This window comes from Martes martes, assembly GCF_963455335.1.
Source record: "Martes martes genome assembly, chromosome: 8".
NCBI lineage: Eukaryota > Metazoa > Chordata > Mammalia > Carnivora > Mustelidae > Martes > Martes martes.
Genome location: NC_137895.1, coordinates 24,245,641 through 24,271,482, shown reverse-complemented (window position 1 = coordinate 24,271,482; position 25,842 = coordinate 24,245,641). Strand labels below are relative to the sequence as shown.

The window sequence follows — 25,842 nt, the reverse complement described above, 5'->3', positions numbered from 1 at the left end:
TTATTTAGATATTAATGTCTTTCATTAATGCTCTTTACTTTTCAGTGTACAAATTTTGTACATTTTTGTTAAGCCTATTTCTATTGTGAGTGGAATATTTTCTTCATTTTCAGATCACTTATTGATGATATGTAGAAATACAATTGATTTATGAATATTGAGTTTTGTGTCCTACAGCCTTGTTATGTACATTTATTAATTCTGTATGTGTGTGTCTTGGGGTTTCCTAAATATAGGATCATGTCTTCTGCAAACAAATACAATTTTGCTTCCTCATTTTGCATCTAGATTCATTTTCCTCTTTTTCTTGTTTGTTTGCATGAGCTAGAATCTCATATGCAGTGTTAAGCACCTTCTCCATCTAAAAAAAAAAAATACCCTTTATGTTCTTCTGTCTACATTTTTCCATTCTGAACTCAAGCCCAACCTTCTTAATAAGGCCCCCTTCTCAATTCAAAATGAGCTTTCTTTTTTAAATGTCTGTGTCACTAATTGTTCTTACATTATAGTTATTTAATATTATTATGTATCCTTCATTTAATGTCTATTAGTCTTGTTTCCAGAATTTAAGTAAATTTCCCAAACTTACATAGCCAGTAAGCTGGCAAGGTTTACCCCAGAACCTAAGTGGTTTCATTTTAGCTAATGACTAGGGTCTTCCTATCTTGGGACAGGGCTGTGTTGTGTAGATTCTCCAGACTTCTCTGGGTTTCATCTACCTCCAACCAATCTTAACACTTGATCTAGGCCAGGCCACATTTACACATTGTATTCCCTGCTCTGGCATCAGCATTATTTATTGACTTTCTTTTTCCTGGGGAGTCTTGTAGCCAGAAGTAAAAGAAGGGTATCTTTTGTTATTGTTAGTTTTATTCTGCAGTCTTGTTGAAGATCAAAGAATTGGCCAAAATATGAACATCAAAAAATTAGAACCAAGCAGTCTAATTGAGTAGTTTTATCCAGATTAGTTAAATCTTAAGAACTGACTGTTAATTCTTATTTTAGTTATCTTTAAAAATGTAAAATAGGCAAATACTATGTTACTAGTGGAGCTTCTTTCTGTTAACTTTTGCAGCATTTATTTTTTTATGTTTCCTGGTGGTGGGTATTGCATGGAGCACTGGGTGTGGTGCATAAACAATGAATCTTAGAACACTGAAAAAAAAAATCCATGTAAAATGCTTAGTGAAGTGCATGATACAAAGTGCTAATTCAGTGCCACTGATTAGTCACTCGTATTATCATTATTGATTTGTATTGATAATCAATAAATGTATGTTAACTGAAAAAAAAACTGAGCACACACACACAAAACTGAACACACACACAGTAAAAATTATCTCCATTCATCGTTGCTTTTGCTATTCTGTGGAACTTTAAAATTACATTGTCCCTTTAACAGTTTCCCAGTTAAAAAGATGACAGCAAATACCTATCAAAAATCTTTACATAATGTTCTTATTTCTGACATCCTTACACATGATATATTCAACTTATAAATCCTCTGTTGAAATATCATTTTAAGTAAATACTTTCCTTAAAATGCCATTTGTGTTTATTTTATTGTTACTCAAATAATGCAAGCTCATCATAAAAAATTAGAAAAGATCATAAAGATAATCACCTTTAAAACCCAGGGTAACCACTGTTAATAATTTTCTCTGTTTGCATGTACAGGGAGTATATGTGTGTACTTGTCTTTTTAAAAATGGGATCATACTTTGCATACTATTTTATAACCTCCACTTTCATTTCTCCCATACACTTTCAACATCTTTTCATGTAGATACATATACATTATTGTTTTTTAATATTATTATTCTTAATGGCTACATAGTGTTCCACTTAAATGTCATCTTCAGAGGATGAGAAAATTTATCATGAAACTTCATGATATATTTATCTTTATCATAGTACATGTGCTATACTTTTTAGGCTTCTACCAGAAGGCATAGTTCTATTGAAGAACCAATGGTAAATAAATTTGAAATATACAGTTCACTGGCCTGGATTGTGATAAGAGCTGCTGCCCAGGTTGGTGTGATTTTTATTTTTACTGTCCAAACTGTATCCTCTACCTGCCAGCTGTTAGGGCAGCACAATGTATCTCTATGAGAGAAAGGAAAATTCACATTCTTTTGGATTTGTGCTGATGATGTTTCTTAGGAAGATTAGAAATGCTCCTTATATACATAATGTTTTTAATCTTTATTAGCCAGGCCTGGCTTTGTTTGTTTCAGCTTTCCTTTAATGAACATATTGGCAAATACATATGTGCACATTTTGATGTTTTGGCAAATATCTGTCATAGCTAGGGGAGAGAGTCTATTTAAAGTGGCTCATACATTAATTAAATTGTCAACAGTAATGATATTTTTGACAATGACATATACTACATGTTGGGGATCATGTGTTGTTTTCCAGATTATTTTTTCTCCCAATGTATATCGAATATTGTTTTATGAATTTACTTTTTCAGATTATTTACCTAATGGATAATCTATGAATCAGAAAGCTTACATTTATGGATTCTAATTATGCATTAATTTTAGGTCAGTGAAGCTGTATTGGAAATGAATCTACTTATTGGAAAGAAGAATGCTAGAACTGATAAAGTTAGCCAAGGGGCATTACCAAACATCCCAGAATTTGCCACCGTGGATCTTCTGTCTTCATACACAGATTATTTGCTTGGTATGTGTGAAATGTCTGGGCATTTTATAAAAACCTGATATATTTAATGTTTAATCGAGTTGCAAAGTTTTAATTGTGGTGATTTGTTGGGTTTTAGCTTAGAGAGGATAATGGTGTTAGGAACCTCAGGGAGAGGTTAAGGTTCTTAGGGCCTAGCTTCCAAAACAAAGGGGTGTCATTTCATTGTATGTATGTACATGTTTATTCAGTCAGCTCCTGCATTTCAGATGCAGGGCTTGGTGACAAATGGTGTTCCCTTCTGTCTGCTTCTTTTTCAGTTCATACATGTCAAATGAGGTCTTTGGAAAATATTTACTTGTGGGTCCTTTCCTGATCCTTTACACTGTGTCCTTGCTCTTGTACTCTCATGTAGTCCTCTGTGCTTTTTCTTATATTTTAAATGTGTGCATGTATGTGATGGCTCTGCACACAGGTGTACGTATTTGAGCTCCTTCTCTCATTAAACTATCATCAGCTTCATGAGGGAAGGGACTTTATTTTGTTTGCTGCCCTAACCACAGAAAATCATACATTACTTGCACATTACAAGCATTCTTATTTGTTAGGTGAATTAATGAATGAGAGGTTAGAATTTAAACTTGACCTCACTGCTATTTGCTTTTTCTCATTTAGAACTCCTTTGTTAGTAAAATATAATCTAAACCTCTATCTCAGATGAGCAGTAACATATTTAACATTCATTTATGTGTTTGTCCATTCATTCGTTTGAAAAATATTTATTGAGTACGCTTACATACTGAACACTTGGATGTGTTCTAAGAAGTAAGGTGCTAGAGTCTTGCTTCCAGACTGACATTTCAGTAACAAGCATAATTAATTTTCCTTGGCACTAGGTGAAGCATTGAGCCAAAGGGAATGAAGAGTAGTCCTTGAACCTGGTGGGAGTGAGGGTGGTCTTCCTAAAGCCTCTGAGAACAGATCTATAGGCGGCAGCTTGGCTCTGCTGAAGTGTTAAGTCAATTTTAGCCAAAGGGTTAGTGTCTGAAACCATCCCCTTCTTTGGCTTTCTTTCTTTCCAGCCTAAAAATGGATTGTCAGAGGTTAAACCATTAGATGGACTTTTTATGCTGAGCTGTCATTTTCTTATTTTATTGCTTTGATGCCTGGTGGGATTTCGCTTCATCAATTACATCTAAAATGCTCTATTAACCAGTTATTACCAAAATTATGCCATATATCAAACAGCCCTAAAACTTAGTAGCTTACAACAAGAATTTGTTCTTTGACTTGTCTCATGTATTCGGCTTCATTCGGTCAGTTGAGTTCGGGTGTAGTCCATGTACATTTATTATGAAGCCCCAGCTGAAGAGGCAGTGGCTGTTTGGGGCATGCTCTTCTCGTGCTGTACACCAGAGCAAAAGGGCCTAGCTAGATCATGGAAACACACTCAAGGGCTCTCTCCACACCACATCCCATGGATCATAACAAAACAGATGGCCCAGTCCAACATCAGTGAGGAACAGAAATTTACTCTATCCATAGAGGAGGAGAGGGGCAAGAATGTCTGCTGAACGATAATCCAGACTACCATAAATGACAAGTTCAATCTGTGGCTGGTAGCAACCTAAGAGGAATTCTGAGTCACTGCGTGGAAAGACAGGAAAAGGTGTTCCAGTGATCTACTAATGTTGTCACCCGGGGGCACATGCCGTGAGGAACAACATCCCCTATCCAAATGATCTGAGTTGATCCAGGTGAGCAGGTAGTTTTCATCTTAGCTATGCTTAATGCTGCAGTGTCTGCTTTCTTTGCCTACTTCGGTGGTTTTCATAGCATATTCTGATTTTCAGTTTCTATTTTATACCATAAGCACTCCTTTACTGTTTTACCAGAATACTAAATTGAAATGACCAAATTTTGAATCCAATCTGTTTTGCATTTTGCTTTGCCTTAAGGGTAATAGTTTTGCCCTCCAGTATTTTCCTAGCAGACTGATAATTAATTCATGTTGATGGTTTTCCTTATTTCGGTATTTGGGTTGGAAGGAGGTACTGAATTCCCTCCTGACTGCTGCAAATACCCAGACGGCAAGGAGGTTCGTATTATAAGGAATTGCTAAAGGGCAACAGCAGCAAATAAAACTTGCTTGATTTTCCTTACATTAGCATAAATTAGCATCCAGGAGAAAACCTCCTCAGTAATCTCGCCCATACTAGCATTGATCTATACATGAGGCGGTGATCGATAGTCATTTTTACTGTATGCAGAGCACTGTACCAGGTATTTATGTCCCGAGGGAAGGAGTAGTCATGGAACACATCAACAAAGTGAGTCCTGCCTTCCGTGAGCTTCTAGTCATTGACGATCAGAACAGGCATACACCTTGAAATTATATAAATGCGTCTTTTAAGAGGACTATATTAATGGAGGCAGATTAAAGACACAGGCAGGATGAGCATGTGAGCTAATTAGGAAGATTTTCTTCTGGAAGAAGTATATTGTAGTGCAGGTGTAAATAGATCAGAGACATGGGCTGCAGAGTGGAAAGAAAGCACATTTTCCCAACAGAGCATTGATAATCAGAGAAGCATGATGACAGAATAGACTAGTCATGTCTGTGTGCCAGAGAGCTACTGTATGATATCTGTAGGACAATAAGGGAATTGAGTTATTCAGCTGGTCAGATTTATTGAGGTTTCCTCTCCATTGTCTTGTGGAAATAGAAACCGTGAAATGATGGTACTGTCAATATAGGAACATATTTAGGTTCAGTGCAAAAAACATTTATTCACTGCCTACTTTGGCCATACTTGTATTAAAATATACTTATCTTTTTGTCTTGATTTTCTTGGGGCTTTGGTAAAAAATTCAGCTAGGATAAAAATTGTTAAATTCTACAAGACACTTTGAATTAAAAGTAACATTTAAGATTAATGGTCCTGGATGCAGCCTCTCACAACTACATACACTTGGTATATAGAAAAACATAAATATGTCATGCTAAAAGCTAATGTTGGTGAACCTATTGTCAGAATATAAAAAGAGATCTGTAGAGAAGAACTAAGGATCACAACTGACCTTTAATATATGCTCTGCCGCTTGAAAGAGAAAAACTTCCAGCCTAAAAAAAAATCTGATTTATTCTTTCCTTACTGCCTTGCCCCTGGTTCAGGGACATGGGGTCAATACCAACTAAAAACTGGGATGCTATTCCTCTACCACTATGTTGATTTCTTCTATTCCTCTGAGACACAACTGTCCATAGGGGGAGAACTAGGGGAACACATCCTCAACTCCCAAATTATTACACAACTTACAGATGATAATGGAGATAAATCATTTATGCTAATAGCAGTGATGTGTGTGCGTGTGTGTGCACATGCTCTCTATAAGTTTAGAGAATAAGCAGTTGAGACAATTGGGGTATGATGGCAACCATCCTCAGTGAAGCAGAGCTGTTCTTGTCCAACACCTGCAAGATTCTAGAAATTTCCCTGAGAGTTCTGCACTTTGATCACTTAGATCTGAGAAGGAACAGTCCCATAACCAAGAGTGGAGCATACATTCTCCACCCTCTATTATCAGACACTAGGTGTGGAGATGTTCTTTATTCTAGACAGAGTCAACAATGAAAAATAAGAAGCAACAGATACAATGGAATGCAGTCTTGCAGAGGAAGATTGACACTGCAGGGAAACAAAGGAAGTGTAACAAAATTGTTTGGAACTCTCAGCAGGGCCCAAACAGTCAAAGACTGACACAACCATAGAAAGCCATAATGCAGCAAGTGCTAGATAATAGCAGGACCAGTGGCCTGGTGCTATGTGTTAGTGCTTTCTTATGTGACTTCATTTATTCTTTTTTTTTTTTTAAAGATTTTATTTATTTATTTGACAGAGAGAGAGAGAGATCACAAGTAGGCGGAGAGGCAGGCAGAGAGAGAGGGGGAAGCAAGCTCCCTGCTGAGCAGAGAGCCCGATGCGGGCCTTGATCCCAGGACCCTGAGATCATGACCTGAGCTGTAGGCAGAGGTTTAACCCACTGAGCCACCCAGGCGCCCGATTTCATTTATTCTTTAGGAAAATTACATGAAAGTGTCATTATGCATATATAGTAAATGAAGAAAGGTCCTCAGAGAGGTTATGTAACTAGGATGATTTTCTACTGCTGATACAAACCCTGATCTATCCCATTCTAAAAGCTGTGCCCTTGATCACTGTGTTGGGTGTCATAGGAAAGTATTATGAGGAAATCAAAGTACACAATTAATGCATCCCCCTTTTGGATTGAGCTGACATGAAAGATGCTTTTGCCCTCCCAAATCCAAACATATAGCAAGGTTGGGTAAAACAGAAACAAAATTGTTTTAACTTACAGCTGAGCATGAAATCAGGAAAAGAAAATCTTAAGTTACCAAAATAAAGTGAGGGATCATAAGCGAGGGCTGAAGGTGAGGCCCTCATTGGAGAGGGAACAGCTGGGGCTGGGACTTTGAATGCCTGGCCAAAGAGGGCACCTGGAAGGAGGGCCATGTAGGTAGGGCAGGTCAGAACCCAGCTAACTACGTGGAGCTGAGGTGCAGAGTGGACTTGTCTACAAACTGAGGACTGGAAACATAATGCCTACTGGCTTGAGTAGATACAGAGAAACATGTCAAGTGCCCAGTCAGGGCCAAAAATGAGCCACTTGGGAGAAGTCAGAACACCACCTGAGATGCTAAGGTTGATATTCTCACCACCTGAAAAATGCAGGGACATTTAAATACTGGCCCAGAACCATGAAACCCATGCATCTCTGGCTGTGGCTGGAGGGAAACCATTGCAGTGCATGTACCTCCCACACAAAAGTTTTCTGAAGATAAACATATAGTGCAGATTATACCTGGACAAATTCCAGCATTCCCTTTTGGGTTATAAAGCCAAAATAATTGTAAACGCTCAGTCAGAAAAAGTAGCCTTTCTATAAACAAAGAAAAATTGAACTGGCATTAATTTTCTCCAGTGATGTTAAAGACCAGACAACGTTGGTCAAATACAAAAGAGGCTCCTTTTTTTCTTTTAACTTAGTTCAATTTTTTACATAGGTAATTTATTGTCAAGAAGCAAAACTCCAAAGGGGCATCTGGGTGGCTCAGTTGATTAAATGTCCAACTCTTGGTTTCGGCTTGGGCCACGATCTCAGTCTCCTGGGATTGAGCCCCATGTCAGGCTCTATGCTCAATGTGGAATCTGCTTCAGATTCTCTCTCCCTCTCCCTCCCCTGCTCTCTCTCTCCTTCCTTTCTCAAATAAATAAATAAAATCTTTTAAAAATAAAAAAAAAATAAATGGTTTTAAAAATTTATAATTAAAAAATTTTTTTTATTTATAAAAGGGCATGGAGAGAAAGTCTTCCTTCTACCTTCTCTGCAAGTAACCGAATTCTTTGTAGAGGCAGTTGGCTTCATTGCATTCATGTCCTATTCCTGCTATAAGAAACAACCACAATTTAGGGACTTAAAACGACACAAGGTCTATCTTCAGTTCAGGAGGTCAGAAGTCTAAAATAGGCCTCACCGGGCTAAAATAAAAGTGTGGGCAAACTATATTCCTCTGGAGGCTTTAGGGGAGAATCTGTTTTGGCCGAAATGCTGGCTTATATGATAGTAGATTCACAAATATGGCTTTTTATTTGTTTGTTTACATTGTCTAGTACACATTTGCCCATTCTTTTGTTTTCAACCTCTCTAAATCATCTTATTTTAAATATGCTCCTTAAATAGAACACAGAGTTGGGTTTTCTTTGTTTTAGAACTTGATAGTATTTTTCTTTTGGGTAGTAGGCAACTTTAGCTAATTTAAATTAATTGACATGAAAGGTATGTTTGGCATTATTTTGTATCATTTTATAATATGTATATAATAAATTAGGAGACAAAAACAATAAAATGAGATAATTTCAGGGGAAAAATAAACTATTAGCCAACTTATTTAGGAAAATTAATTACAGTAAAAAAGAGTAAATGATAAGAGGAAGGTAGTCACTGATATTGAGAAACTGAGTTTTTTTCTGTTTAACTTAAAGCAAATAAATTTTAAAAACTTTGTGAAATGTATAATTTTGGAGAAAAATATAATTTATCCAAATTTACTTCAAAATACATTATATAAAAAATTAGGCAAGTCTATTATTATAGAAGAAACAAAGTTACATAAGAAATTAAAATTAAAGTTTATTAACTAATTTTTAAAGAACAGTAATAAATCCATTAGAAGTTAGCATGAGTGACATTAAAAATCTCTTTAATGTCTGGCTTAATAACAGAGCTGGACTCTCACACCCACTTCTGCAGTCAGCCTACAACAACAACATGTTTTAGTCAAAATATGTGAAGAAAATCCAGCTTCACACAGATAGGTAGACAGAAAGTGGAGGACTATTTGAAGAGCCTTTTCAGATAATTGTGAGTATTCTTCTTTGGTACCAAACCAACACCAGGTATATGGTCGTTCCTTAGTTCCAGTGTAGACTATGAAACAGTATCATTGAACTTTTTGTACTGTTACATTAAAATTCATTAGTCTTTCAGTCTGAGTGGATCTTTTACTCATACATGATTTTGTAATATCATGCATCAGATATTTGGAAAATTGTGACTCTCTGGGTTATGCAGGACTTCCAGATGTTTGTATAAAACACTGGACAATTTTTAAAAAATAAAATTTTTAAAATACCACCACCATTCTTCTTATCAGAAAGTATTGGGAAGCCCATGGTAGCATATACAAATTTTCCAAAGTTCTAAATTTTTTCTTAAAAATTTGAATTTTATGATTGGCAGTAAATATTGTCAGTTATTTTCCTTGAAGGCCCAGTACTTTATGGAAGGTGTTTGCTGCACAGCTAAGTATGGACAACACTTAGTTTGTCGTCTCAGTTGTTCTTTTATGTAAAAATGGTGTTCCATGGTGGGGGGTGCCCCGGGGGTGTGGGGATCAGTGCATTCCATTTGCAGCTTAATTACAGAAGTGCTTTTCCTTAAGACAGCCATTGTGTGTTTCAGTATGCAGCAGAAATATTTTTTTAATTTAAATTCAAGTCAGTTAACCTGTAGTAGTATTTGTTTCATGAGTAGAATGTAGTGATTCATCACTTACATAAACACCCAGTGCTCATCACCACAAGTGCCCTCCTTAATGCCCATCACCCATTTAACCCATCCCTCCTCCTTCCTCTACCTCCCCTCCAGCAACCCTCAGTTTGTTCTCTATATTTAAGAGTTTCTTTTGGTTTGCCTCCCTCTCTGTTTTTATCTTATTTTATTTTTCCTTCTTTCTTGAATTCTACATATGAATGAAGTCATATGATATTTTACTTTCTCTGACTGACTTATTCCACTTAACATAATACACTCTAGTTCCACCCACGTTGCTGCAAATGGCAAGATTATATTCTTTTTGATGGCTGAGTGAAAACATTTTGTGTTCTTCCCATTTCATCACACAAATTATGAAAAAAGATGTGTACTTGAGGGTCAGTAGTTAATAACTTTAATTTTTCTGCTTATCAGGGACATTCTTAAGTGAAACTGGCATTTTTATTTATTTATATTTATTTTTTAATTTATTCATTTTACTATGAGCACATGGCAGTGAAAAATGCAAGAACTACGAGTACGGTTTGATGTCACTGCCTTCCTAGGGGAAGGCACCACAGTTTTACTTATCATTCCCTTTGCACCATCAATGCATATGTCAACACACTTATTCCAGGATAAACCACTGAATTCGGAAAGATTATTCAACATTTTGCATATTTCACTTGTATTCTTGCTCATCATTCACAAACAAGGAGATCTTTCAATAGCTGGTGCTGATATTATTAGACAAATCCAAGCAAAACTGCATGACCAACAATGTCCACAGATGTGAGCATTTGTAAGGCAAAAGTGCAACTCTGCAGATGTGTTACTGAGGCTTCATGTTTGCAGCTACATCTCAAATTCAACAAGTTATTTTATTATTGGAAAATGCTACAATTTTGTTTACTGATTTTTCAACCAGTGCAAGTTATTGCAAACAGGACACTGAGGTCTTAGTCTTCAGGATATGTATTCAGCAACATTAACTTATTAGTTTCTAGGCTTTTGTGTGCGTTTCTCTAGCCAACACAATATGATAACCTACTCTATATGATGCTTCACTGACTTTTTCATTTGTAGTTTGAAAAGCGGTAACAAAGAATTTTTTTTTCTTTAAAGAGCTCATCACATACACGTTCAAAATGTGTATGTATTTCTTTTTCTTTAAACTCTGAGCAATTGGTCTTAAGATACCTCAACTTAACTGCCACCATAACTGTTTTAAAAATGTGCAACTCACCATTGCCCTTTCTTTCTGAGATTTACATCTGAATATTATCCTCTGCCTCCTTTGTATCCTCTACCTGGGGACAACTACTTGGGGCACAATGCCGTGCATCTTGTTGTTTGGGATTTTAGCTCATTCCTGGTTTATTGAAAATAGAATTTGCATTTTGTTATTTGTTTTTTGTGTTGTTTTGGGATGATTTCCAGGAGAAGACAACATGCCAGTTCTATATGGACAAGTTTGCTGGAAGTCACCACAAAAATATTTTATCATGTTGTAACATAAATATGGAAAAATCACACAAATCATGAAAATACAGTTTCATTCAGTATCATAAAGGAAATGCCCATATAACCATCATGGGTAAAAAATAAAACAAATCCAGTACCCTACAAGTCTATCATGCCTCCTTCCACTGCCTACCAACCCCCCTTTTCCCCCAGCTTTATTGAAATATAATTGATGTATATAACATTTTGTAAGTTTAAGGTATAAAATGTAATGATTTATACATGTATACATTGCAGAATAATTACCACAATAAAATTAGTCAACACATCCTAATATCCCTGCTTTCTGATTTCTAACACATGTATTAGTTTTGCCAGCTTTCGATTTTTGTGTAAGTGAAATTATAGTCTATATTCTTTTGTATCTGTCTTTTTTGTTCAACACTATATTTGTGTAGTTCATTCTTTGATGGACATAATAACAATTTATTAGACATTCTTCTGTTGATAAATATTTGGGGGTTATCAGGAATGATGCTTCTATGAATATACTTGTATATTAGTTTTTGTACATAGACATACACATTTTTATGTATATACCAAGGAGTAGAATTGCTGGGTCATAGGTGTATATATTTTCAACTTAGTACTATCAAGAAGTTCTCCAAAGGGGTTTGAATTTAAATTTTACCTTGATGACTAAAAAGGTAGGACACTATTATATATAGTATTGGCTTTTTTTTAATTTAAGGATTTTTACTTATTTATTTGACAGAGAGCTACAGAGAGAGCACAAGTAGACAGAGCAGCAGGCAGAGGGAGAGGGAGGAGCAGGCTCTGTACTGAGCAGGGAGCCTGTTGTGGGGCTCGATCCCAGGACCCTGGGGTCATGATCTGTGGTGAAGGCGGCCACTTAACTGACTGAGCCACCCAGGCGCCCCAGGATTGGCTTTTTAAAGTCTTTTTTGGGAACTCCTTATTCAAGAATCATGACCAATTTTCTGTCTTTTTCTTAGAAATAAGGAGAGATTCTTTCAGTATTCTGGATATAACCATTTTGTAGAGTATAAGTATTGCAAATATCTTTTATCCCCTCTGTGCTTTGCCTTTACATTTTGCTAGTTGTACCTTCTGATTATACAAAGTTCGTGATTTTAGAAATTCTTTTTCTATGAGATTTTCAAAACTGAAAACAGAAAGCATAAGCCACAAAAGAAAAGATTTATAAATTGGACAACATTAAAGAAGATGTGGTCCATAAATACAATGGAATATTATACAGCCATCAGAAAGGATGAATACCCAACTTTTGTATCAACATGGATGGGACTGGAGGAGATTATGCTAAGTGAAATAAGTCAAGCAGAGAAAGTCAGTCATCATATGGTTTCACTTATTTGTGGAACATAAGGAATAGCACAGAGGATATTGGGAAAAATAAAAGGGGAGAGTCAGAGGAGGGAGACAAACCATGAGAGACTATGGACTCTGGGAAACAAACTGAGGGTGTTAGTAGGGAGGGGAGGGGAAGTGAGGGGATGGGTGAGCCTGGTGATGGGTATTAAGGAGGGCATGGATTGCATGGAGCACTGGGTGTTATATGCAATCAATCATGGAACACTACATCAAAAACTAATGATGTACTGTATGGTGACCAACATAACATTAAAAAAAAGAAATATTTTTCTATGCAAAAGTCATAAAGATACTCTCCTATGTTTACCATCTTTTTTTTCCCCCACAATTAGATCTACAAGTCACCAGGTTACCTAGAATCTATTCTTGTATATGGTGTGAGGCTGAAGTCAAGATTAATTTTTCCATATGATATACAATTAACCCAGAACCATGTATTAAAAAGACCAACGTTTTTCACAATATTGCTGTGTCACATCTGTTTTAAAACAAGTGTCCAAGTATATGGTGTGAGATAGAAAGGTAGAAAGAGAGCAAAAGAGAGAGAATCAGTATGTTCTTATATTTATCTCATCAGAGAAATAAATATAAGAATATTTTGCAAGACCACAAGGAGAGATGCGTGTTCCCATTGAAAAGGCCTACTACATAACAAGCAGCATAAATGAAAAAGACCTAGGCCTAGATGCAAAATGAAATTTTTAATCACCACAAATAACAAAGAGTTCATTAAAAACATTACAGAGTAAAGAAGATGGTCAAACACAGGAATGAGTATTTGACTAGCATCTGGCTTCTCCCCAGCAATGGTGGATACTAGAAAACAGTAGACTGAGACCTTTAAAGTTTTAAGGAAAGATAAGTTTCAACCAAAATCACATATTTAGCTAAACAACCAGTCAAGCATGACTGAATTGAGTAAGGGCTCAACTGATTTTCTTTTGGTGAACTTTTTAAAAGTAAGTTACTAGCAAATGTACCTTAGCACCCAAAGGTTAGAAACAAAGAAAAAAGTATGTGAGATAGGAGAAAAAAAGAGAAGGAAGGAAGGAAAGGAGGAAGAAAATGGGATTAGGGAGAGGTTTGCGCAGTATTGTAAAAGTACTGGGAATATTCTCTTTGCTAAATTGGTTGGTAAGAGCATGGGGATTCATCTTATTATTCAAGAAAACATATGTAGACCATGAACCATAAAAGTTTCTATTCATCTTTCTTCTTTTCCTTCCTGGAAGCAGCCATTATCCTAATAAATACCAATAAATATCCTAATAAATATACTAATAAAATACTATATATATGCTATATATATATATATATATATATATATATATATATATATAAATGTGTGTGTGTGTGTGTGTGTGTGTGTTGTGACAATCTATTCAGGATCTTACCATGCCTATTTTAAAGATGAGAAAATTAAAACTGAGGAAGTCAAAAGCCTAGAGAGGAGCAGAGAGGTTCAAGGTAACACACTTGTGAGAAGTACATCTGGAATTTGAACTGTGACCCTATACTATATACTTTCTGCCTTATAGATCTAATTAATTCATTTTGCATGCCACCACATAAATAGACTTCTGTTTATTTTTCCAAGTTTCCATTTTTTTGATATTATAACAATGGTGTCATGACTGTCTTCTACAAGAGTCCTCATGCACTTATACCACTTACGAGTATCTGCATTTCTAATTGTATAAGATCGTGTCAAACTGGTTTCCCAAGAAGTTGCTCTTACAAGTAGTATATGAAGATACCAGTTGCCTTACATTATTATCACTATTTGTTATTTTCAGATTTTAGTATCTATCAATCACTGAGAGGTGGAAATGTATTTCATTTTAATTTGCATTTTTCTGATTTTTAACAATGCTAAAATTTTGGCTGTTTGGGTCTCCTTTTCTATGAGTTGACTGTTGAAATTTTATGTCCACTTTTCTGTTGGACTCTGACTTTTCTTTATTGATTAGTGCAAGGAATTACACATATTCGAGAAAAACAATTCATACGTATTCTAAATATTCTAAATATTTTTTCTCTGTCAGTGGTTTGTCTTTTAACTTTATTTTTTTTAAGGATTTTATTTATCCATTAGTTGGAGAGAGAGATCACAAGCAGGCAGAGAGGCAGGCAGCGAGAGAGGGGGAAGCAGGCTCCCCACTAAGCAGAGAGCCCGACGTGGGGCTCGATCCCAGGACCCTGAGACCATGACCTGAACCGAAGGCAGAGGCCCAACCCACTGTGCCACCCAGGCATCCCTGTCTTTCAACTTTATGTTTGGTGTCTTTTGTGATATAAAAATGTTTTTTAATCAAATGTGGCCCTATATGTCAGTCTTTCCTTTATGGGTTGTGCTTTTTTTTTTTCATATGGTTATTTTTCAAGGAAAGCATAATATTTCTCTTACAAACTTTCTTCATTTACTGTTATTATTTTTTACTTTTAGATAACTACCAAGTGGTCTTCCCGACTGCCTATACATGCTCTTATCAAAGTGATGGCGTGTGTGATAATACAGATGCTAGAAAAAATCCTCAGATTAAAGTGGATGTTACATGGATTCTTCTACTGCGCTATTATATTCATCTGCAAAGGATTAATAATATGAGCAAACTGCTAGGTAGGTTTTGATGGGTTAAGAAAAACACATTTTCCAGTTCTCGTTAAGTCATCTTTCTTTTTTGGAATTTTAAAATGCTATTGCCCCCTTTTTGGAGTGAACTCTCATCAGAATATGAAAATTTCAGAGGCTCATAACCTAAGATACGCAGATCTTTGGGTAGAATAGTATTTCAACATAGCTAACTTCCTCTGACATTCTGTATATTTTATTTCACATATTTAAAAATGTTATTGTAAGGATGTATCCAGAGGCTTCCCAAGATTGCCAAAGTGGCCCATGGCTCAAAACAGTTAAGAATCAGAGTGATCACAGTTGACAGCTTATGAAATGAACAGGATGGAATTTTGACTTTAAGGAGAGAATTTTCCAGTATCCAGTATGTAAAAGAGAAAAAATACATGACTTAAGATATGTAACTTTATTGAGTATTTTTGTTTTGTTTAGTTTTTTTTTTTTTTTTTTTGTTGTTGTTGTATCATCAATGCTGTCTGAAGAACATCCAGAAAAACTGGGATAATCTGCTTCATGTCAGTCCCTCTTGTGTTTCTCACTGTGCTCATGAAATTGGTGATTTCGTGTTGTTCAGCAGTGCAGATAGTTGGAAAAGACAGTTTGACCCGTGTCAGGGCCCAGTGATGGAGAAGCTGGCAGGGCAAATAGGCTGAGTCACAGAGTTACTACGCATGGTTATCAAGAGTTAGCAGTGGGATAGAAAGCACACAGAGAGGTGTCAGGTGTAAAAGGTACATCACAAGAAGGGCAAGAATATAAGAAGTTCGAGAGCAGAGGATGTGGACATGAGCCAGTAGAGCATAGTCGGGCAATGCCTGCCCCATATCAACTCAGCTCACCTTTGAATTCACCTGCTGGCACCTCTCACGCGTCCACATTTTACTGCTTTTCTGCCCTGGACTCTTCCTAAAACTACTGAGACTTGCTCAGACCACTGTCAGGACAGCCCAAAATGCCAGGGATTCCACACATACTAACGAGGTAGAAAACTGGTAGAAAACATTCCAGTTTCCCAATCCCAGACAGTTCTACATGTTATTTTTCAGAAGGTCTTCAGCAGGACTGAGCCCTTATTGTCCAAAGCTACAGCCCATCCATTAACTCTCTGTTGGCTTTTCCCTACATCACACTTCATTTGTTCTCTCACTTATGCTCCTTGAGATCACTTTTCAAATAAATTACCTGCACCTAAGTTCTTGCTTTAAGATCTTTGTCGGGGTAAGTCCCAAATAAGATGACTATGTAGAATATTCTGTATAGTCAAGACTTAGAACCTAAAGAAATATCCTCAAACCCTTCTGAAATTTTCTTCATTTCCTTGTGGCGAGAAGCAATGCCATTAGTGTATAAGCTTACAAACGGAGGAATTACACTGGCAACCACTAGCTGAGGTGGTGTGATTTATAGGGAGGGCAGTTAATGAGCAAATAAATACCAACCATACTGAGACTGTTCTCTTGTCTAACGTGACTCTAAATTAACATATTTTTCTTCCCTAAGCATCTCCAAAACCAGGTTCTGGAATTTCATTGCCAGATGATACACTTCTCACGTCCCTTTTCAACTCTGGGCTGATTTTACGCCAAAAAGAAATGCATTTTTTCCTTAAAAGATTTTTACAGCTGTATTCTTCCTCTTGTATTGATGAATTTCCAAAAGAACTATGTCAAGGATTGGAAAATGCACTTTTTTTTGAAAAAGTCTTATATGACCCAGTCAAGGTACTGTTCTCAAACATACATGTTTGTAAAACTTCTTAGAATCATTGTTATATTTCTGAAGGAAGCACATTTGAGATAACTCAAGTGGATATCGTGTATTGTAAATTTCTAATTTGTATTTATAAAATAAATAAATCAAGTCATTTGCGTTGAATTCTTTCCAGACAAAAAATACATCCGTCATTAATTTTGAATTCTCTTGACTTTGGACTTCACCATGTAGTATTTTCATTTTTATGATTATAAACTTGCCCATATCAGACATGTCCATATTTCTAAGCCCGGAGAAGTGACCTGAAAATGTGACTTCTTCCAAATTGAGAACATTTGTTTATCTTGTTCTGGTAGATTTTTGGATAGATAATAATATATTTTTTTTAAAAAACCATTCTTGAACAAAAGAGTGAGGTTACTATTAATAAATTGTGATTTTAAAAAGTTGTGGGAAGACCTACTAAGAGATAGTTTAAGTATTCACTTAAAGAAGTGATTCTCAGTGAGAGTTATGGAGTTGCTGTCCAGGCAGTGCATTAGAATCCACATGGGAGGATTGGCATGCCCAATATTCGACACCCCTATTTCTTGCCCAGATTATAGATCATTTAAGAAATAAAAAAGTTCAAGAGTTTGGGATTAAAAAAATACCCACCCTGATGAGTCAGTGTTGACATTGCAGGATATGGTTTATATTTACTGGAAATGGTCTTCCTAAAAGCAAATAGCACAGTAGACAGATTTTGCCAATCCAGCTGTGTTTGTTTGTTTGGTTGGTTTGGTCATTATAGGCCCCCTTAAAATATGTGTGGACACAGACCTTTTTAAAATCTGTCTCTTGGGGACACCTATGTGGCTCAATCAGTTAAGCATTCGTCTTCACCTCAGGTCACGATCCCAGGGTCCTGGGATCGAGTCCCAACATCAGCCTCCTTATTCAGGGAGCCTGCTTCTCCCTCTGCCTACTGTTACCCCAGCTTGTGCTCTCTCAATCTCTCTCTCTGACAAATAAATAAAATCTTTAAAAAAATTTTTTTAAAAAATCTGTCTCATGAAGGAACAGAGAATAGTCACTCCCTACAAACCATTCTCTCCCAAGAAGAAAGAGCATAATTATGCATATCCAACATTTCTTTTTTCCCAAATTCACCAGTCAAGTAGTTCTCCAGGGGAGAGGAGTGAGAGGAGTTGAAAGACCAGGAATGTACTGTAAATGTCTGACCCTCGGCTAGGAAGGAAGCAGCAGGAGTGGGATGAAATCATTTCCATCTAACTCCAGATCCCTAATTCACCCTTCTAGAAACTGTGACTCCCTTTGAGGATTACTGCCATGTGTCCCAGATACCTGAGGTATTCATTCTGGCATAAGGGGCAGAGAATGAGAAGGTGGAGAACTATAGTTTTGTGAATGTATTCTTGTGACTATTTTGTATGAGTCTGGAAACTAATCGGTGTGATTTCTTAATATTCCGAAAGGAGCTCTGCGTGAGAATTTTAGTATTAAGGGCAGCCTACCATCACCCATTTCCTAAGCATGAAGCTCCGAACGGAGAACCTTGAATACCCTGTAAATATATGTGACATTTCTAATGGCAGCAGCATTACCAAAGACTGTTGTACCCTGTTTACTCTTTTTTTTTTTAATATAATTAGTGTAACACTCTCCCAGAATAATCAGCTCTGGAGATCACTGTCGCTCGCCTGACAGGTGCAAGCCACCTAATCATGTGTTCGTTTCACTGGGGTAGACAGCTAACGAGCATAGAGCCTTTTGGATTTTTAAAAAAAAAATAAACTGCAAGCTTGGCTGATTTTTATAATAACGTTTTTGAGCTTTTAATCACTCAGGAGGCTATTTCAATCAAACTCTTTCCATAATTTGATACTTAATCCTGCCTTTCCTCCACAAAGAAATAGATGTCTTTCCAGAGAGATCATTGCTAGGTGCCAGGCTCATCAATGTGTGCGTCTGCATATTGTTAGGTCTATTGAAGCTCTGTGGTGGAAAACAAAGATGCCAAACAAATTACATTAAAAATTCCTAGAAAAAAATGATTAAAATTATGCACAATGCTGGGTGATTCATGTTTAGACTTGTCGTAAGGTCAAATATTTGACTAGTGTAAAGTGATTTGTTGTTTTTAGGACTGTAGCAAACAAGCTTCTCCTGGTAGGTCTGTTGTTTCATTCCTTTCAAAGAATAAATAAAACATATAAAAAATATTCAGTGTATGGTCCATCAATGAGCATATATACTTAATTCCATTAGCAAATAGATTTTATGTTTTTGTAAAGATAATGGAAAATTAAATGCCTCTTTTGATACTAACTTTTGTTACAATTTACCATTCATTATTAGACCATCATGTTAGTAAATGCTGTATATACTGAAATAGTAAATATTTGCTTATTATTTTTCTCTCCTTAGTTATTTTTTTCTGCTTAGTCATTAAATATGAATTCTTGCTAAAATAGTTGTCAGAACCTCTGAAAGGCACTTAGATATGAAAAAAATATAAGAAATTAGTTTTGGAATCAGTTATTTACCTGAATTTTTGGTGAACTGCATGACATAGAATTAATCTTAATTTAGCACTTTTAAATGATTATTTAAACATAATAGTCTTGTTTATTGTTTATTTTGGTTATGCTTTTAGTATCATAGTACTAATAAATGAGGATTCTGGCTTATAATATCCTTTTATGATGATAGTCTCTAGACATTTTTGTAAAGTTTTTCATCTTTAATGTTACCCTTCAGTCATGACATATTTTTTTCTTTTATCAGTAGACAACTTGAAAAGTCTGTGCTTTTTTTCTCTTTTTATTTTATTTTGAAGACTCTCACTGACAGTCTTATATCTTGAATAAGCTCAGAAATAGTGGGAGGCACAAAGCCTTACAGAAACAACAGGCATTTCTTACTGACCACTTACATGCTCCCCTTCATCATCAAGCCTTAAGATACCTTGGATGTCAAAAGTTCAACAAGAGAATTGCCTCCCAGCTACCATGCTATAATCTTGGGTTGAATACGGGCAACTTAATTTTGAAAATAGTTTACATTCCATTAAAGAAAGTCCTTTTCAGATTTGAGGTATTATTATCACTATTATTATCTCTCTGGATAGACTGATATTTTTTTGATAGCAACCATGCTTTGTTTTCTGAGCTAGTTTTAAAAAACTGAATAATTTATGAAATTGCCAATTGCATCCTATACATTTATGTTTCCTGAAAACTGATTCAGGGACCTGGTTGCATCAAAGTAGGCTCAGATGCTCCAAGACTGAATTTACAAATCAACCACATTCATGTAAAGAGGGAATGAGATTAGTAGATTTTACTATTTTATAGCAAAAACTGTGTCTTATTTTGCATATGACATTGCAAAAAATGCTGTTGGAAAGTAGATATTATTTATTATAATCATACCCTCAGTTTATTCGCCACTGAATAAACAAGAAAAAAAGGAGATGTTCTTAGAATCTGTGATGATCTTGAGACTGAAATGATAGCAGTATTTTCCTCTCTACATCTTTAGTCTGGGAGAGTCACCAAAGTGGAAGGCATTTGTTGAGTTCTATGGGTTTTTCTTTTTTTTTTTTTTTCAAAGATTATTTATTCGAGAGAGAGAGAGAGAGAGAGAGAGAGAGAGAGAACATGAGCAGGAGGGGCAGAGGGGAAGAAAAACGGAGAGAGAGAATCTCAGATTTTGCACTGAGCAAGAAGCCCGAGGCAGGACTCGATTTCATGACCCGAAGATCATGACCTAAGCTAAACCAAGAGTTGGACACCTAACCAACTGCACCACCCAGGCACTCTGAGTCCCATGGGTTTTGAAGCATATTTTTCTGTAGTAGAATCTTCTCTGGTAATCGGGAACAGTTTTGAAAGTTGCACCTATAAACAAACTAAAACAATTCCCAGAATTTTATAATGCAGAAAATACTGAATGGATATTGAGTGAATGTTTTAAATATTGAATGAATTTATTACCAGCAATTAAACTGCTTTTGATTTTCCCCTAGTTATGTCATGACACTTCTCTACATTCCAATTTATCATTAAATAAACTCTCTGCCAGCCCATCTTCTGGAGATGTGTCATCAGATATGAAGATACAAGATTTAAACAAAGAACTTTGCTTTCAGTGGTACATTCCTCCTCTAGAAAGACCTCCAAAGGACACAGAACCTATGGTATGTAATACAATCACAAAGCTAAATCTTATATATACATATAAAGTTTAACTTGACCATTATAACTTGAAAATAGGGTCCAGCTCCTTGTCATATAGATGAAAATATCCAGCAATATAGAATCTATGTTGTCTAGTAGAATGAATCTGAAAATAACTAAGAAATCAGGAAAAGTCTGACTTGAGTTGATCATTTTTTCTTTTTTCTGATCGTCAAGGGATACTTTCCAGTGTGTCATATAGGATGTTTAACTTTTTTTTGAAGCCACCTCATCAATTTAAGGATATTTTTCTACTGTCTACTTTGCTAAGATTTTTAAATCAAATCCAAATCTTCTGCTGTGTCTATCAATATTATTATATGATTTTAATATATTAATCGATTTTTTAAAATATTAAATCAATCTTATGTTCCTGAGATAAACTCAAATTGGTCATATATTAATTTTACTAGGTTCAGTTTATTAAACTTTTGTATTGGATTTTTGCCACTGGTTAACAGTAATATTGGGTTAAAATTTTCATTTTCATGCTATCTTTGTCAGATATATTTTGTATCAAGATTTTGTTAGATATATAAAGTGAGTTGGTAAATAGCCATATTTTTCTATTCTCTGGTGACATTTCTGTAAGTTTAGAGTAAACTTGTCTCCTCAAATATTTGATAAGAACTCATAAGTAAAGCCATCTGATCCTAGTGGGGTTTTTTGGTGAGAAGATAGAAAATTAGTAATTTAATTCTTAATAGTTAGAGGCAGCCATTAAGCACTAGTGCTCATTTACTAGATACCAGAACTGGTATCAGTTCTGATTGGGTCAATATCTGTTCTAATGGTTAGTACCTATGTCAAACCAAGTTTTAAATATTTTGACTATCACCCCTGTTAATAGAACATTGGAGTTTTCTGTTTCTTCCTGAGTCAGGTTTGTTTAAGTTGCTTTATCTAGGCATTTTTTCATTTTATTTAAAGCTTCTCTCATACTTTTAATCTCCTCATTGTATTTGTATTGAAGTGTCCCTTTTCATTTCTTACATTGATGGTTTGTGTATTTTTTCTTGATCATTGTCACCAGAGGTTTCTCATCAGTTAATTTTATTTCACTAATCCATATATCTTTCTTCTACTTTGTTTTTGTTTTGTTTTGTGTTCTTTTCCTATGCGCTGACTTCTTAAGATAGATGTTTGTTTTAATAGTCAGTCCTTTTTTTCCTAATGTATACATTTGAGGACTATGGGTTTCTCTAAACAATGCTTTGGTTTCATCAAGCAAGTTTTTATTACAGTATTGTCATTATCATTCAGTTAAAAATAGTTTTGAAATTTTTGTTATATGTTATATGTAATATTAGAGAAGTATCTTTTGTTATTTATTCTTAGATTATGTTGTTCTGTGATAATAAAAGATGCTCTCTGTGATTGATATTGTTGAAACCTGCATATTTTCTCCAGGAAAGGATTTATTGTGTAAATATTCCATTGCTCTTAAAATGAATGTGTGGTCCTCTGTTGTTAAAGCAGTGTTCTTATATATACCAAATAGGTCAGTGTGGTTAGTCTTGTTCAAACCGCTATTCTTGTTTGTTTGCCTTTAATTTTTAAAAATCATAAGTTACTAAAAGAAGTATATTTAAATCTCTCATTGTGATTTTCATTGTTTAGTCTGTCAAACTTTGCTTTACGTAATTTGAGATTATGTTCTTAGGTGCAATAAAATTAACTGTTATATCTTCTTGGTGAACTGAATATTTTATCATTTTGAAATGACTAATGGCCTTTTTGTAATTATGGTTTTTCCTCATAAAGTCTGCTTTGTTTAATATTACTAAAGTAAAATGATTTTCTTGTGATTATTTTCACAGCATGTCTTTTTCCAACCTTTTACTTTCAACCCTTTTGTATATTTGTGTTTTGTGTTTTTATCAAAGGCATGCATTTGGATATTTTCAAATGTAGTCTGACAACTTTGTATTTGACTGGAGAATTTAATACATTTACATTTAATGTAAATGCTAATATATTTGGTTTTAAATCTATCATGTTATTTTGTGTTTGTACTTGTCTTAACTCTTCTGTTTTTCTCTTTTCCCTTCTTTTGGATTATTTTTATCATCCATTTTTCCTCTATGAGTTTTGAAATTATTCACGTTTTTCAGTGCTTTTAGTGGTTACCTGTAGGACAACATATATACTTATCAAAGTCTAAAGTTAATAAATATCTTTTTTCCTCTAATGGCTTTTATATTACTGTGGAGCCTCTGGAGCCAGATCATCTGGGTTGGAATCCCAGCTCCATCACTTAATAATTTTGTGATCTTCAGTAGATTGGTTAACTTTTCTGTATCATAGTTATCCTTATCTGTAACTAGATATGACTGGGTAAATGCATAACCTCAATACATAGTAATTTTCATTTATTATTATCTGAAATTATTTTAAAATTATTATGCTGTCTTAAAGTTTGTTAACTTCAAATATACATGTAATGCACTTGTTAAACATTATTTGGAAGCTTTTTAAAAAATTTAGCAACAATATCTTCTTATAGATACTTTAGCTGCCAACATCATATAGAAAAGAGAGTAAACTGTGCCTTACCAGCAAAATTAAAGTTCGTAGCATATAGGGGGGAAAAAAACCCTTAGTTTGCTTTTAAATGTGCTTCATAGATTTGTATCACGCATATCACTCCTTGTTTTTTTTTTTTTTTTAAAGATTTTATTTATTTATTTGACAGACAGAGATTACAAGCAGGCAGAGAGGCAGGCAGAGAAAGAGGAGGAGGCAGGCTTTCCGCAGAGCAGAGAGCCCGATGTGGGGCTTGATCCCAGGACCCTGGGATCATGACCTGAGCCGAAGGCAGCGGCTTTAACCCACTGAGCCACCCAGGCGCCCATCACTCCTTGTTTTAATGTTCATTATCTTTGTTTTTATCTAACTCTGAATCTTTATCTTTATCCACACCTATGTCCATATGCATGGAAAGACATTTGCACTAGGGCTAATTGGGGAGCAGGAGGAGATGGGAGCAAGTGTTTAGATTTAGTTTAATATCAGCCCCTGAACAATTGGAGAAAGAAAAGTGATTCACATTCTAGGAGAATCTTGATGAGAGGTCAAGGTTTTAAAAATGGAATGGGTGGTCACTATAGTCATTTGCAGAGGGACCTTCCACCATACCATTCCTTTGATTGCTGCTCTTTCTAAGAAGAGCCTCAGGCTTTTCCCGATAAAACAGTTGACATATAGTTTTGCCCTGTTCAGCATTTTCATTTGCTTTTTGCCTCCTGCATTGGTCTACTCTTGCATTTTCCAGCTCTTGAGTGCTGTCCCCTCTAGCTGTGCCTCTGGTATCTTCTGCCGCTCCTTGACCCATGTGACCCTGTCAGATCGTGAAATCTCCTGGGCCTACCTCTCTTTGCTCTTGAACATACTTCTCCCATTGTCCTCTTCATTCTGCCTCCTTAGGCTGGCAACGTGCTGCTAACTCTTGGTCAGTTATATCTCTTTCTACTCTTACAAAAAAAAAGGAACTTTAACATATCACTCCCAGGAACATTTAAAGCTATTTGTCACGTTTTGAAAGTACTCTCTTTCCTACACTTTCCATGTCAAATCTATGCCAGATATTCCATATGCCTTTAAAAATAATAAATCTGCATAGTCTCTTTTGGGGAATTCAGTAATGTAGTTTTCAATTTCTGGATTCAAGAATACTAATGGACCATGGAATCAATATTGTGTGGGTCTTGAGTAGTATTTTTTTAAAAGAAATTAAAGCGGGAAAAAAGTTTTCTGAATTTTTTGTTTCATGATATTGTTAAAAAGAAAATTTCTCAGATTGATTGATCTTCAGCACATGTCAGAATTTGTTTACTTGCTGGCAAGAGGAACAACCAAGTAATAAAAGAGTATATCCATTCAGGAAGGGTATGGATACAGAAAGATTACATATTTGGGAAATAGAATGTTTACCTAAGGAGCTAATTTTCAAAAATGAGTAAGAAAGTATAAACTATAAAGTTCATTTTGCAAGCTCATAGAAACAGAAATATCACATTTTTATCAGTCTGAGACAGAGTGATCTGAGAAGTTAATGCTATGACTCTATCTGTAGCTGATAATTAGAGTAACAGAGTTTTATCTATCAACAGTTGTGTCTGAAATGAATATGGAGGCATGAACTGGTGTGAGAGATTAGAAGGAGAGCACCAGCTAACAAATTCTGATTTAAACAGGTGGCTAGAGTGGTTTTCTTATGCCATAAGCAGAGTAGTTTTCCCATTTCTTAGTTTTCCCATTTCTTAGTTTGGGGACATTTTTCTCCTCTTTGGTAATAAATATGTATGTATTGGGTCATGATAAAAGATGCAGTTGCTGACATAAATTTCAGTCAAAAAATTGGGAAACACTGACTTGGATGGACTGGATCTCCTTAGACCTAAGATTCTGTCTTTTCAGAAGATAACAGTGAAATTTGTTTGACGATTTAAATATTGGTATATTTGAACATTCATCTACTCATAATAAGTTTCAAGTTGAATAACTGGCTAAAGCTCATGAAACTACAAGATAATAGCAATAGTGAATGAGAGCTTAGTATATTCTAGATGCTTCACTTATATTAACTTCACAACTCTGTGA

The 25,842-nt window shown here is 35.4% G+C and overlaps 1 protein-coding gene across 1 annotated transcript in view; it reads left to right on the top strand.

The window, feature by feature from the left end:
- The window catches only part of CFAP54 (cilia and flagella associated protein 54), a gene marked incomplete at its 3' end in the record, with an annotated part of 309,422 nt that overhangs the window by 239,768 nt on the left and 43,812 nt on the right, over nucleotides 1–25,842 (top strand). The window contains exons 59-63 of the mRNA XM_080810201.1: nucleotides 1,936–2,034; nucleotides 2,553–2,694; nucleotides 15,095–15,268; nucleotides 16,784–17,004; nucleotides 21,030–21,200. Coding sequence (XP_080666327.1) covers nucleotides 1,936–2,034; nucleotides 2,553–2,694; nucleotides 15,095–15,268; nucleotides 16,784–17,004; nucleotides 21,030–21,200 — 807 coding nt within the window. The remainder of the gene's footprint in view (nucleotides 1–1,935; nucleotides 2,035–2,552; nucleotides 2,695–15,094; nucleotides 15,269–16,783; nucleotides 17,005–21,029; nucleotides 21,201–25,842) is intronic.